Source organism: Hemicordylus capensis, chromosome 3 (genome assembly GCF_027244095.1).
Source record: "Hemicordylus capensis ecotype Gifberg chromosome 3, rHemCap1.1.pri, whole genome shotgun sequence".
In the NCBI taxonomy this organism is placed as follows: domain Eukaryota; kingdom Metazoa; phylum Chordata; class Lepidosauria; order Squamata; family Cordylidae; genus Hemicordylus; species Hemicordylus capensis.
Genome location: NC_069659.1, coordinates 335,567,594 through 335,581,376, shown reverse-complemented (window position 1 = coordinate 335,581,376; position 13,783 = coordinate 335,567,594). Strand labels below are relative to the sequence as shown.

The 13,783-nt window shown below is 43.0% G+C and overlaps 1 protein-coding gene and 2 non-coding genes across 5 annotated transcripts; 1 reads left to right on the top strand and 2 right to left on the bottom strand.

Annotated features, from left to right (window-relative positions):
• Positions 1–257: 257 nt before the first annotated feature.
• Positions 258–330, bottom strand: TRNAV-AAC (transfer RNA valine (anticodon AAC)). Its single transcript has one exon. It is a non-coding gene; the product is annotated as a tRNA-Val (tRNA).
• Positions 331–926: 596 nt separating this feature from the next.
• Positions 927–999, bottom strand: TRNAV-AAC (transfer RNA valine (anticodon AAC)). Its single transcript has one exon. It is a non-coding gene; the product is annotated as a tRNA-Val (tRNA).
• Positions 1,000–2,086: 1,087 nt separating this feature from the next.
• ACTRT3 (actin related protein T3) lies at positions 2,087–11,453 on the top strand. 3 transcript variants are annotated; one of them, XM_053309982.1, is made up of 2 exons: positions 2,087–2,190; positions 10,403–11,453. In XM_053309982.1, exons 1-2 carry the CDS (start codon positions 2,123–2,125, stop codon positions 11,319–11,321), a joined length of 987 nt encoding a protein of 328 aa, XP_053165957.1. In that variant the 5' UTR covers positions 2,087–2,122; the 3' UTR covers positions 11,322–11,453. The 3 variants fall into 3 exon arrangements, with proteins under 3 accessions (XP_053165957.1, XP_053165958.1, XP_053165956.1); XM_053309983.1 differs by lacking the exon at positions 2,087–2,190 and adding an exon at positions 2,269–2,382; XM_053309981.1 differs by lacking the exon at positions 2,087–2,190 and adding an exon at positions 6,144–6,454.
• The last annotated feature ends 2,330 nt before the right edge of the window (positions 11,454–13,783 follow it).

The following is a 13,783-nucleotide window of genomic DNA, read 5'->3' as shown; positions in this document are numbered from 1 at the left end:
GACATGTAAATGTTATTTTGCAGAAATGCTAATCAAATGTGTCCTGTTCCGAACTATTATCGATAAAGCGAAATCTTTAAAACCACATACAAAAGCACCCAGTGTATTTAAAATGCACTGACTAGCACAGTTTTGCTTTTCTCATGCTAAAAGGAGTACATGTTGAGCTAAATAAAACTTATGCCACAATAGTTAAATTATGTCAACAGACTTAAAATAGTGTCCCAAATATGTAACATATTCGTTTTAAAAATTTGTGTTTCCGCCCGGTTTCGAACCGGGGACCTTTCGCGTGTTAGGCGAACGTGATAACCACTACACTACGGAAACTTGGATGGCAAGCTTTCTGAAACTATCCCTTACATAATACCTTTCAGCTAGATGCTGAGTACTGTTGTATGCATGGTGTTTGAAAGTAAAATATTATTCCAAACAAAAAGCTATCTGTATTCTCCCGCACAAGCTCACCTGAAGACGGCGCTGAATTTCCAATCATATTGTTTAGTCAATATGCTTTCTCAACTACGGCGGCGGCTAAAAATGACACCCCTCCCACCCTACCAGGACACAGTGTCTCGCTATGGACAACTAAGAAGAAAAACACCACTAAAACACGGCAGCATTTACTCCCTTGAGTGGACATTAGCAGTAGAGACTGACGCCCTCCGTGAACCCGGAGTTGTTAAAGCAATCATAGAAATATCTTTTTTCTTTTTTAAAAAAATCAACATTTTGTTTACATTTTTGTCGAAGTACATTAACTCCTATCCCATTCAGGATGTAACCTTGTGCACCTTCTGTACATTTATCTGGGAATACGTCCAATTCACACTGGATGTATTTCGAGGAAACATTCATTGGATTGGGCTGCTATTCAAAGTCTTGTCCTGAGCTTATAATTTAATTGTTTCAAGAAAACGATAATATGTTTCCGCCCGGTTTCGAACCGGGGACCTTTCGCGTGTTAGGCGAACGTGATAACCACTACACTACGGAAACCTTGTTATTGCGCTCTCTATTGCCTCTTTCCCCAATAGTATAACAGCTGCCTCTTATTTACACATCCCGAACAAGTGTCATAGCTCTCTCTTGGCAAAGCAAGTAACCCTTCAGAAGTATGATCTCAGCATTAGTACCACAATCCCCTCTGTAGCAGGCTTTCGTTCTGCTTTTTACCTCTTGGGAGAATATATATTAGATTCTCTCTCCCACGCAGAAAAAGAGGGAAGGGTGCTGCAGCTATCCCATGCCATGATGGGATACTAGAAAAAAGCAAACTTTTGTCCTGGCAACAATTTTTTGTTGTTGTTTTATGTTATGTTATTCATTCATTCATCTCTCTATGCAGGCATCTTCCTCTGTGCCTAACTGGGGAAAGGCAGGATTGAGTTTTTCAGGATAGGAAAGCATCAAAAAGATAGGAAAGCATTTAGGGAAAGACAGGAAAGGAAAGCCTCTGGAGGGCCAGTGTATAGGGTAGTGGTCATGAGTGCTGGACTAGGTTCCTTTGAAAGAAACTACGATAATTAAACTAGAATAAAATAAAATAAATACATTTCCATTGTACACATGTAGGAAGTAAGCTGGATAGGGTATTATGTCAGAATATCACAACTCAAAAAATTGTTCCCTTTGCTAAGCAGGGTTTGCCCAGATTGCATTAGAATGGGAGGCCACATGTGAGCACTGTAAGATATTCCCCTTAGGGGATGGGGCCACTCTGCAAGAGCACCTGCATGCTTTCAAGTTCCCTCCCTGGCACCTCCAAGATAGGGCTGAGAGAGACTCCTGCTTGCAGCCTTGGAGAAGCCGCTGCCAGTCTGTGTAGACAATACTGAGCTCAGGGGCATAGCTACTATTAGGCAAGGGGAGACATTTGTCTCTGGGCCCACTGCCTTAAGTGCCCCCCCAGAGGCAAGTCACATGATCACCGCCCTGGATCCCCAGCGCCTGCGCTTCCTTCAGTGTTCTGCCAGGGGTATTCATTTGCTCTCTGTCTCTCTCTCGAGTCCCCTCCCTCCTTTCCCCATCTCCCTTTTGCTCCTCCTTCTCAACCCCATCCTGGCCCCGTCCAGCCTGCCTTCTCTGGTGTTGGTCAGGGCTCTCATTGGCTGGCGGGTGGATGCGTAACGCGTCAGAGCCCTCCGCACGTAGAAGCAGAAAGGAGCAGCCGCATCAACTGGCCGGCGGGTGAGCAAGCAAAAGAGATTGCTGTGTGTGAGGGACACTCACACCCCGTTTATCGAGGCCGCTGTTCGCAGCTTGCTGTCTTTCTGCTGGTTTAAGCGTCTGGCCACTGCTTCGTTTGTAGGCAGGGAGGGCAGCTGCTGTGTGTTTGTGTGCTGAGGAGGAGGAGGAGAGACATGGAGCCTGACTTCTCAGGTGAGCGCTGGCTCTGATGGGCTCCTTCTTTTTCTCAGGGCGTGGGAGAGTTGAGGGGACTTGTGCTGCTGCCGTAGCCGAAAGGGACACGTGGAGCTGAGCTTTAACAAAAGCCATTACTGCCTGCAAGAGAGCCTCCAGTTTATTTGCATTTCGTCCTAATAAGCGGATAATTTGGGGTGGGTGGGTGGGCGGGGAGTGGCAACAACATGGTCTGTGTATGGCTGTTCTCACCGTTTTTACAGAGGCGGCAGTGCGTGGCCTTTTAAAAGTAAAAGAGGACCTATTCTTTTGAATCCTGACAGAACTTCCGGGTTATTTTTGATGCTATATCCCCACCCCCCCCCACCCCGAGTTAGGTTGGTATAAAGTAATGGCTTTTCATGCAAAACAGTTAGGAAAAACAGTATATTATAGCTGTTACTGGGGCATTAGCAACTTCCTTCCTGCTCTCACCAAGGTAGAAGCGAAGACTTCATTACATTTCTAACTCAGGTCAATGGTTTAGTTGGCTTTTATTGTATCTTCCCATTCCCTTCTCTCTCACCTTAATGAGTTCGCATTTAATTTCCAATAATATTTATTATTCTAAAAGGGTCAGGCTTTATCTGAGATATTACAGAGGGCTAACGTGTTTCTTTTTCTGTGGGAATCTCTGCTTTCTATACATTTATGGAATACATATACTGTCTATAGAAATCATCCTTTTAAATAATATTTCATTTACACAAAATGCCAATTCAAATCTAACAGGGATAATGTACGACTCTTAATGTCATAAAGTAGGACTTCATCAAATATCAGTTCAGAAGTACTGATACAAAATATTTTTAATACCAGAACAGCATGTCTTTTTCCAATAGTTTCTCTAGTTGGGATGTGTACAATGATTACTGTACTTCATTGATACTGTTGTATTAGTTGGGTCTACTGTTCTGTTGTTGTTTACACCTTGTAACTGTAGTTGGGATATGTGCAATGATTAAAGTTCTTCTTTGATTCTGTTGTATAAGTTGGTTCTGCTGTTATTTACACCTTGTAACTAGTTGGGATAGTTAGCAGAGACATCGGACCAGGAGAAGGAGAAATCGGGGGGGGGGGATTTTAAAATCTCTGGGCTCACTCCAACATTACTACGCCCCTGACTGAGCTAGATGGACCAATGGTCTGCTTTGGTATATGGCAGCTGCTTATGTTCCTATGACATCCAGACTAAGTTACTCAGTACTACTCAGGAATTATTTTAAAAGACTACTTAATTTCAATAGGAGTAATTTAGTCTGGGTGTCAGCCAATATACACAATTTTATACTGTGCAGTCTGAGGAAAAAGAGCTTTCCTTTAACGTCCTTTCTCATACTTGAATGTTTCTGAAACACAGCAGTAGAAAAGTTACACATACATATTTGGGAGAAATTAATTCTCTAGCTCATATCATCTGATTGTATCAAAACCCACACGTTATGTTTCTGATTCCTCAGTCTTGAGAGTTGAGACATTCCCTAGGCCAGCATTTCCCAGCCACACTGACTGGAGTGTTATGGGCAAGGTAGCCTCAAAGGTGAGAAGTTTACATTCCTCATTTAGGGGGTTGACTCATCCCCTTCTGCACTGGGAGAAACCCCTGCATTATGGGGCAAATTGGCCCTGAAAGCGAGGAACTTAAAACTCTCCACTTTCAGGGCAGACACTGCATCAAGTATTGAAAGAAAAATTCTGTAGAGGCTTTGCTGCCACAAAAAAGGGGGGATGCCACGACAGAAATGTAATTAATGTCAGTGTGCCATTGCATAAAAACATGTTGAGAAACACTGCCCTCAGCCTCTTCCTAAGGCAGGCACTCAGTATGTGCCGCTGAAGTTTTTTTTACCCTAGCCCTTCAGGTTTTGAATGCATTGCTCACAGACACAGGGCCAGCATCTGCACATTCAAAAGAGGAAGGCATAAGTTTATCCTATGAACTTTCTCAGCAATATAATTGCACACTGATTTTAAGGGCTGCACAATCCATTTCCATGTCAGCTAGAAATAAAACACTAGCCTCACATGCAAAATAAAAGCCACATCCATTTGCAAGGAGAGTTATAGGACCTTGATTTCCCATTGTAGATCAAACGGAATTATCACTTTTCTTTTTCTTCCCCAAACATCTTCCTTTCATCTTGTTTCTCTGGAGCTCCCTCAGGCTCCCCATACTAATTTGTTCTGTCCCACCTCTGCAACTGGTTTGGCGTGGTGGTGGTGCTATTTTTTTGCAGGTCCATCCTCTCTCTGGCATGGCATGCCTTGGTGTTTTTTTTCCTGCTTTCCACATGTGGCTCATGATAATCTGTATTATATACACGGTCATGTATAGGTCAGTGGGTGAATCTTCCCTTCCAAATGTTTAGCTGTACCCTTTTTGGTAACCTACTAACCAGGGGCATAGCTAGGGGAGAAGGGGCCCATGTTCTCCCCCTGCCAGGTGGCCCCTTGGAGTGAGGGAGATAATGAAGAGAATAGGGAGAGGTGGAGCTAGGGGGCCCTCAGGAGCTGGGTTCTTTGGAGGGCCTGGGTTCTTTGAACCCATCCACTCAATTATAGATACACCCCTGCTACTAACAGAAATACATAACATAAAAGACAAATTCTGCACCTAGGAAACTCAAATAGCACATCAAGAGATGTTGCATTTTGCCAGCAGTATGTATTATGAAAATGAAGTAAATCTTGTGCATGCATCTGTAGCCTGGTGAATGTAGACTCCACATAACACCAAATACAGGAATTCTGTTTGTCTCTGATCTATCACAGATAGCATAGAAATATTATTTGACATGCACAGTTCATCATGACAAATATCCATTCAGCACTAAATATATATGTATAGTTTTGTTTTTGTTGCATAATTGATTCTGTCTCTACCAGACAAAGGAAGGGGCAAAGAGCTATGCACTTAAACCCTACCCTTTTACCATTAGAAATTTTGTATAGACCCCTTCTATTCTGTGATATTTCAGTGGGCATTACAAACAAACTGTATGTCCTTTTAGTCTTAATGAGTACAAACTCACTTTAAGAGACAGAGAGATTCTCAGGATGTTGAATTCTGTGCCTAATCAAGACATACCCCTATATGGTTTAATCTGCAGTGGGGTTAAGGTGTGGAGGGTCCTTTATTACAGGTGTCTGGGCCTAAAACCTTTCCAGCCCTTTCACTCTAGAATTCTCTTCTTTGAGACAACTAGAGGAGTGTGTCTATTCCTCTCTTCTTTCATAAAGTATTAGGAGGCTAATCACAATTCTGTTTGAAGATCTTCTTCCCAAGGAGCCCAAAGAGGAGATAAAGGAGGCCCTTTTTCAAACAGCAACACACCCTCCTGCCTTATATGAATTCTCATTCCCCCAGCTAAGAGAAAGAGGACAACCAGGGTCTTACAGTTCTTGCAGCATGAAAGATTAGGGGATGGAGCTATAGCTCAGTGGTATAGTATCTGCTTTCCATGCAAAAGGTCCCAGTTTCAATTTCTGGCATCTCCAAGTAGGGCTGAGAGAGAGTCCTGCCCGAAACATTGGAGAGCCGCTGTCAGTCAGTGTAGACAAAACTGAGCTCTCTGGAACAGTGGTCTAACTCAGTACAAGGCAGCTTCCTATGTTCCTATGTAGCCCTATGCGTGTGCATGGAGAGCAGAAACTGGCCTTCACTGTCTCCATGCAGAGCCTTACAAAGCCTGAGGGGAAGGTATCATAGCAACATGCAGGTCACAATAGAGCCAGCAACACATGCCTGGGAAGATTGTTAGCCTGACTCTTCCCCCAATATAAGGCAGGCCAACTCAGGGGCAAGTGCCCTGGGCAGGAACTGGCAGATACAGAACCATCACTCAGGGATGGGTGAGCTGCCCCCAGCTGTGGTGCTAGACAATGGCTCAGGTCTGCTCAAAGCCGGTGTTGCTGGGGACAAAGAACCGCGTGTCATCTTCACCAACTTGATAGGCCGCCCCAAGGCCAAGTCTGTGATGCTAGGTGCTGGCCAGAAGGACTTCTACATTGGCGACGAGGCACAAGCTAAGCGAGGGATCCTCTCCCTCAGGTGCTTGCAGGTTTGGGGAAGAGAGAAGGATGGGCTAAACTTTAGAACAATGTTTAAACACTGGCTACAAAGGAATAGGAAGGAAGTCCCTAAGAGGAGCCTGGGAAACAGGAGGTGAAGGGATTGGGGTGTGTGGGTGAGCTCACAAACAGAGATCTCCAGGTCAAATTGGCAGAATCTTTAGTGCCACGGTAGGGAAGATAGTTATATGCAATAAATGCACTGGTTCTGATTATTTGTTGCCATTGGCTATTCTGGAGGACATAAGGCACTGGTCAACTAGAAAAAGAACAATCCTGGGATTGGAGCAATTGGAACACTGGCAGTTTCTTTTGCAAATGTAGTTACTTCTTGATATAAAACAGGGTCCCAATCTTCACCAGGTAGGATTTCCTATAGGCCACACCAGATTACTTAGCCTCTCTGATCATGCACCAAAACATTGCCTCATCTCTCATCAGGGCTCTGCCCTACAATTGTGAACTGTGACTGAAATTATTCTTGGAGATATCCCACTCACCCACTCTGCTGCCTTTTTTGCAGTATGGTTCACAGTATCAAGGTATTAGCATCTCCAGAACTGTTTTCAATAGTCACTTGGGGGTTAAAGCTGTTTCCTGGAGAATCCAGGCCAGTTCTGGAAAGTTGGCAACCCTACGTGACTGTACCTCCCTTTGTTGTTCCTAGTGGCTGCTGGCATTCTGGTCATGTCCAATGCTGCAGTGCACAATATGAACATGAGGCAGCAGTGACTGAGTGCAGGTACCACCAGAAACAGGGTGCATTGTTTATGAAGAAGATGGCATCATGGTGGCAGAGCAGAGAGTCAGTCTGGTCTTCCTAATTAATCGTAGGAACAGCCTAGGCTGGGAAACTCGAAGAATGCAAACATGTGTGGTTAGTGTTTAGGAATGTGATACTTTCATTGATAGCTGTTTTCGATTAAAAATAAAATAAGCTCCTAAAAATAAAACATTAAAGTCATTAACACACAGGTTTAAAACAGGAAGTGGAGCAGAAGTGTAACCTCTCTTTTTTTGGTCAAAGAGCAGCAAGTGCAATTCTGGAAATGGCTGTTGAAAGGTCTTTCTCCCATGCACCATTTTCCAGCAGAAAATTGCACTCTACAAAGCAGCTATTTGCCCTTAAAGTGCCTAACTTCTGCAAATAGCTGCTTCAGAGGCAAATATGCTCTTCAGAGGGGAGGATTTTTGGCAGGAAAAAAGACGGGGGAAAGTGCTACAACCTCCCCATGCTATGGTCTGGAGCCAGATTAGCCCCACCATGGCATACTTTTTGAGAAAGGGGCCTTTCTGGTCCACTTCCTGCTTTAAGTCCATCTCTTAATGATGGGCTTAACATGAGGTGTATTAGCTTCACCCTTAGATGCTAGAAATCTGGCTGTTGTTTTTCATCATGGTTGTATTGTTAAGATAACTCCTTCTCCTGGACCAATATGTTAATAGGAATGCAAAAAATGAGAAAGAAGATGAGCTTCAAGCAGTCAAGGACAATTTGTCTTTTAGGGTGGGTTCACACACGGTGCCAAAGCTGAGGTACGGTGGTGGTGCTGGAACCCTGGGAATGAGCGTGAGCCCTACTTCCAGGCTTTGGAAGGCTATGCCAAGACTGGGTGTGCCATACAAACCTATCAGTTTGCAAGTACTTCCTACCTGCAGTACAGAGTCCAACATCTGTCCCTCACTTCAAATCTCAGTTGGAGGTGTCAGGTTCCATACTTCAAGTATGGTAGAATATCTATCTGTCTATCTATCTATCTATTTATATTTAATACATTTTTATACTGCCCAAAATGCAAGTTCTCTGGGTGGTTTACAAAACAATAAAAACAGCCAATAAAAGATTAAAACTCAACAATTAAAATTAAACAGTTAAAACTATTAAAAACACAATTAAAACAGTATCTAATTAAAAGCCTGGGTGTACAAATATGTCTTGACTGCCCTTTTAAAAGTTGTAAGATATTTATTTATTTAATACATTCTTATGCCAAGAATATGCCAAGATTCGTAGGTTTGTATAACATGTCCAATCTCAGCATATCCTTCCCATGACTGGAAGTAAGGCTCACGTGCATTCTGGAGGCTCCAGCAGCTCCATCAAACCTCAGATTCAGCACTACATGTGAACCTGCCCTAACGCAAAATGATCAGAACAACATGCAGACAAAAACAGCAGTGTGCTTGACTGTAGCAGAAATATGATAATGGCTTCAAAGCTGGCCTAAGGCATTTTAGGGCCTATAATAACTGACTGTGTGATCAGTAGCTCATTCATCATAGTGCCTAATTGGGTGGTCTAGCACTTATCTGGAATCATTGAAGCTCATAGGGAAAAAGTCATGTTGCACAGCCCATATAGATCCTACGTCAGTTCCCATTAGCTATATGGATTGACACAAGCGGAAGCATCCAGAAAAGTGTACATCTGATTCCCAAAATTAGGACTGTCTGAACACAAAGTAATTTGTACAAAAACACAAAATAAGTTGCTAATCATCCCTTAAAAAGAAACAAATCAGAGATCAAAGCTCAGTCAAGTTCTTATTACAGGATAACCAGTCATGTAAACAGTCCCCTCCTGGTAAAACTGAAATGTACATTGCCCTTCTTGCACATTGTGTACATTCCCTAAATTGCAATGGTAGTCATTGACTGAGACTCTCTTTCACATATAGGGACAATATGGCATCTGATCCCAAATTATCAAAACCTAAAAAAGTCCACAGTTGGATCAGCAGGTACATTTTGGGTTTGATCATCACAACATTGGCCCTAATCCAGAGAAAATTAGTTTCCCCTAAATCCCACTAAGACAAGTTAATCATGACTAATTTAATTCCCATTGATTTAGGCTTAATCAAATTCTCTAGATTGGGGTCACTGGCTGACATCCAGACTAATACTGTACAAGTGCAAACATATTGTACTAGGCAAGGATGCTGTGCATAGTTCTGTATGTCGGAAGCTTGTGTTCCACTGATGCAACAGGGTGAACTTGGCAAACTGTGGCATGCCTACTGCTATGAAACCACTTCTTCAGTCCATATATGTCACAGGGAATTATGCAATGCTATTCACTATCCTTGCTACACAAGCACAACACTTGTGCAAGCAGACTGAGAGCACAAGAGATTGAGCAACCTTGAGCAACTTCTGTTCAGTTATGTGACCTTCAAGTCAAGGTAACTAAGCTTGGGGAGAATTAACCCCCCCCCCCCACAAATAACAGTTTTGGCAATGCTACAGCTAGGTGCAATTGGTTCTGGAAGCTTCACAGCAATTTCAGTGTATTATACAAAAGTGTGAGTTGCAGTGGATGGATGTAGGGAAGTGAGAGACTCTCCTGCAAAAGAACTGATAATTGTCTGGAACATTCCTCTGTGGTTTGCACAGAAAGTTCATGGTTTCACAGTGCCCCACATCCTAAACACATTGCATAGAGTAAATTAACTGAAATGAGTTTTACTAGTTTCCACATACAAATTATATTTGAGACAGTGAACTGTTAAAGCCTCTGTCTATTGAGAGGTATCTCATGCCTAGAAAAGCCACTGCTAATTCTGTGCACATCTATGTTACAAACAAAATACTGTTAACTGTCATGGGAACTTTGGGAATTGTGTCTGTGTAGGACAGACTCTTTTAGAGATCCATAGGCACTTCACAGGACTAGTATTCAAGGTTTCTTGACTCTTGTTTAAATTTGTCATGGAGATATGCTCTTCAAGAGCATATTTAACAATTTGGTTATTTTCCCTACTGAAACATTCAAGATGTTTTTACATACCGAGAAAGCACTGATGATGAATTTAGTATTTGATACTTTTACTAGGCTCCTATAAGTTCAGTATATAAATGGGAAATGGTAAGATTTTTGGAATAAGACAATCCCGCCAGCATCTTTATTCTCCTTATGACCCTACAGATACCCAGTGGAACATGGAATTGTCACATCTTGGCCAGACATGGAGAAAATATGGAAGCATACATATGAGAATGAACTGAAGTTAAATTCCAGCACAAGACCAGCATTGATAACTGAAGCACCACTCAACCCACTGGCCAATCGTGAACAAATGACAAGACTGCTCTTTGAGAAATTTGAGGTACCAGCCCTCTATGTGGCCATCCAGGCTGTGCTGGCACTATATGCCGCGGGTCTCACTACAGGCTGTGTGATGGATTCTGGAGATGGTGTCACCCACACTGTTCCAATCTTTGAAGGCTACTGCTTGCCTCACGCTGTCCTCCGGCTTGACCTGGCAGGTCGGGATCTTACAGAATACTTCATGAGAATCCTGAGAGAAAGTGGCATTGCCTTAGTGAGCACAGCTGAAAGGGAAATTGTGCGGATCATCAAAGAGGGCTTATGTTACGTGTGTTTGAACCCTGAGGAGGAGATGGCTAAAAAACCTACTGCCATAGAGAAAACTTGGAAGCTGCCTGATGGGCAGATCATCAAAATCCACAACCAATTGTTCCGTTGCCCTGAGACCCTCTTTCGTCCATCTAATGTTGGCATGGAGGCCCCTGGAATTGATAAGCTCCTATTCAACACCATCATGAAATGTGACATTGACCTGAGGACCACTTTGTATGCCAATGTACTCCTTTCTGGGGGTTCCAGTCTCTTTCCTGGCATCGGTGAGCGCTTGACTAAGGAGCTGATTCGCATGGCTCCCAAGGATACGGAGGTGTTGGTCACAGCACCCCCTGAGAGGAAGATCTCTGTTTGGATGGGGGGTTCCATTCTTGCTTCACTCTCTGCCTTCCAGGAGATGTGGATTTCCAAGGAGGAATATGCTGAAGTTGGGCCTAATATAGTACACAGGAAGTGCTTCTAGATTCCTGCTGTATTGAAACATTTTTATTTAAAGAAAAGCTGTTGGGGAAGAACATCAAATTCACGGCATCCTCAGTGAGGCTTGTACCCTCACTGCTTTCTGAAAGATGAATAAAAGTAACAATTCCATGCATGCTAGTTTTAGAATACATCTTTGGGAAAACCAATAACATAAGGGCTGTTTCACATGTGTTTTTCTACATGTAGAGCACTTGAGTGTATTAGAAAATGTGCAGTGCTCATATCACTCACCAGAACTTACTTTCTTGGTTCAGCACAAGGTTCCCAATTCTGTGGCTTCCAACAGGCTACTACCAAGAGTTTGGAAATGGATCAATGTTCCCTACCCGGTGTTAATCAAGGCTGGCCTTACCAGGATGCAATGCAAAGGAGTTGCTCTGGGCAGCATATTCCAGACAGAGGTGTACCTAGGTAATTTTGGAGCCTGGACCTAAAGGCCTTTGTAGACCCCCCCATCCCCCGCAAGTTAAGCATTATCCCCCTCTACACACACACACACACACACACACACACCGTGACACATGTGGTATTTTTAACAGGTGGGTTATTCAGGGCACGAACAGCAACTGAATTCACAAGACTGTAAGAATATAAAACAGGTATATTTATGCAGATATGCATTAGCAGAAACATTTCAACACGCAACTTAAAATATTCCCATCCCACATATTTCCTTCCCTGCTCCCCCCTCTGTCTCTAAAGCACTTGGCACAGCTCATAATCACACTTGGCTGCCCGGCACAGTGCAGGCCAGCAGCAACCACACCACCCAGGACAGACTAAAGAAGATTTGGAAGCCCCCAGGCATTGTGGAGGCCCTGTACTTTGGCCCTGAAGTCCAAAAGTAAGAGTGCCACTGATTCCAAAAGGGGTGCCAGTTTCCTACTTCAAGTCTCCGTCTCTCTTTGCCAGTTCTCTATGCCACTCCCATGCCCGTGTAATACATCTCCATTAAACAAACAAACAAACAAACAAACAAACCCCCAGTCCCAAGGCTTATAAAAAAGGTGCAACCAGTCACAAATTGTGCAGCTCCCCCCGCCCCCCCATCAAAACAAGAACGGTTCTAAAATAATGTTTGCACAGTTAAAACATGCAAGTCATGCAAAAGTGACAGACAGCAGTGAGAAAAATAAAATAGTAGTCTAGACTCCTCTAGAACCCAGACCCTGATCAAGAGTACCTATTTCTCCTCCTCATGCCAAAGATACTTGACAGACTCCACTGCTAAAACTATTCTCCGCAATAGTGCTGTCAAATCCCCAGTTCCAAGGATTTTCTCCCCGTCTGTGTAGGCTTCTAAATGTCATGGAGTGTGGCTGTAGGCAACAAAGTATGTGTGCACAGACACGAAAAACGAACAGGTGTGTGTTGCAGCAGTGCATGCTTCATGTGCAAATAACACTCACCATGGTGCATTTCTGAATTTCCCTTTTAAAAATTCTGGTGTGTTCTCACCCCACCCCGCCGACTTAGAATTATATTTTCTAAATTTAAAACCCTCAGATGCTTTAGCTTTTCCACATAAAGAAGATTATTTAACATCTGATCATCCTCTGTACTTAAACACTACCTGTTCCAAAATACAGATGTGCCAGTGCCTCACTTGTATTTTGCTTCCAGCTCCATGGGAGCACAACCACTTTGAACCTAACTAGAGATTATTTTAAACACATAATTTGACTTTGTATATGTATATTGTTGTTTGCTAAATAGCAGATGTGGGGGCCCTTGGATTGGGTCTATTGTACCGGGGAAGTGGGTATTTAACTCGTTGCTTTCCCCATGGTGCTAGTCTGGATTTGAGTCCCTGCAGCTACTGTTTAGCAAAACAAAAAACAAACTAACACAAGGTCAAAAGGACATGTTTAAGGTTATGTCTGGTTTGGACCCCTTGGTCAACAATCCTAAACACACAGGCTGGCAACCAGATTAAGCTACAGAACAGTACTACTCAGGAGTTACTCTAAAGGACCATTAAATTTCAAAAGAACTTCCTCTAGTAAATTTAGTCAGGATGTCAGCCACTGAGTAGGAAGTAAGCCCTGAAGAAATTAAGGTGCAAATCTTGCTATTTCATGTCTGCAGCTAGTGAAGTATACTTTAGACTACTGATCACTTATGTAGGACAGTTATGATTTTCTATATTATATTTTTACCCCCCCCCCAAAGTAATAACTCTCCTGCCTTATAGACCAGTGGAAGTCACTGGAGTATTTATTTTAGTATAAATGAATATGATAGGAGAATAAGATGCTTCAACCATGTATGTGGATGGAGGTGGCTGTAATTGTGAAGTACTCCTTACTATAAGACAAGTTGTTCTGGTAAGAACTGGTCTGCCCACCTTCCTTTCACTATAATCTTAATTGATAATCACCATCCTCAGAAGTTAGTCCACTTGTACCTCAAATGTTCACCTGTCTGCTGTCTTGAAATGTG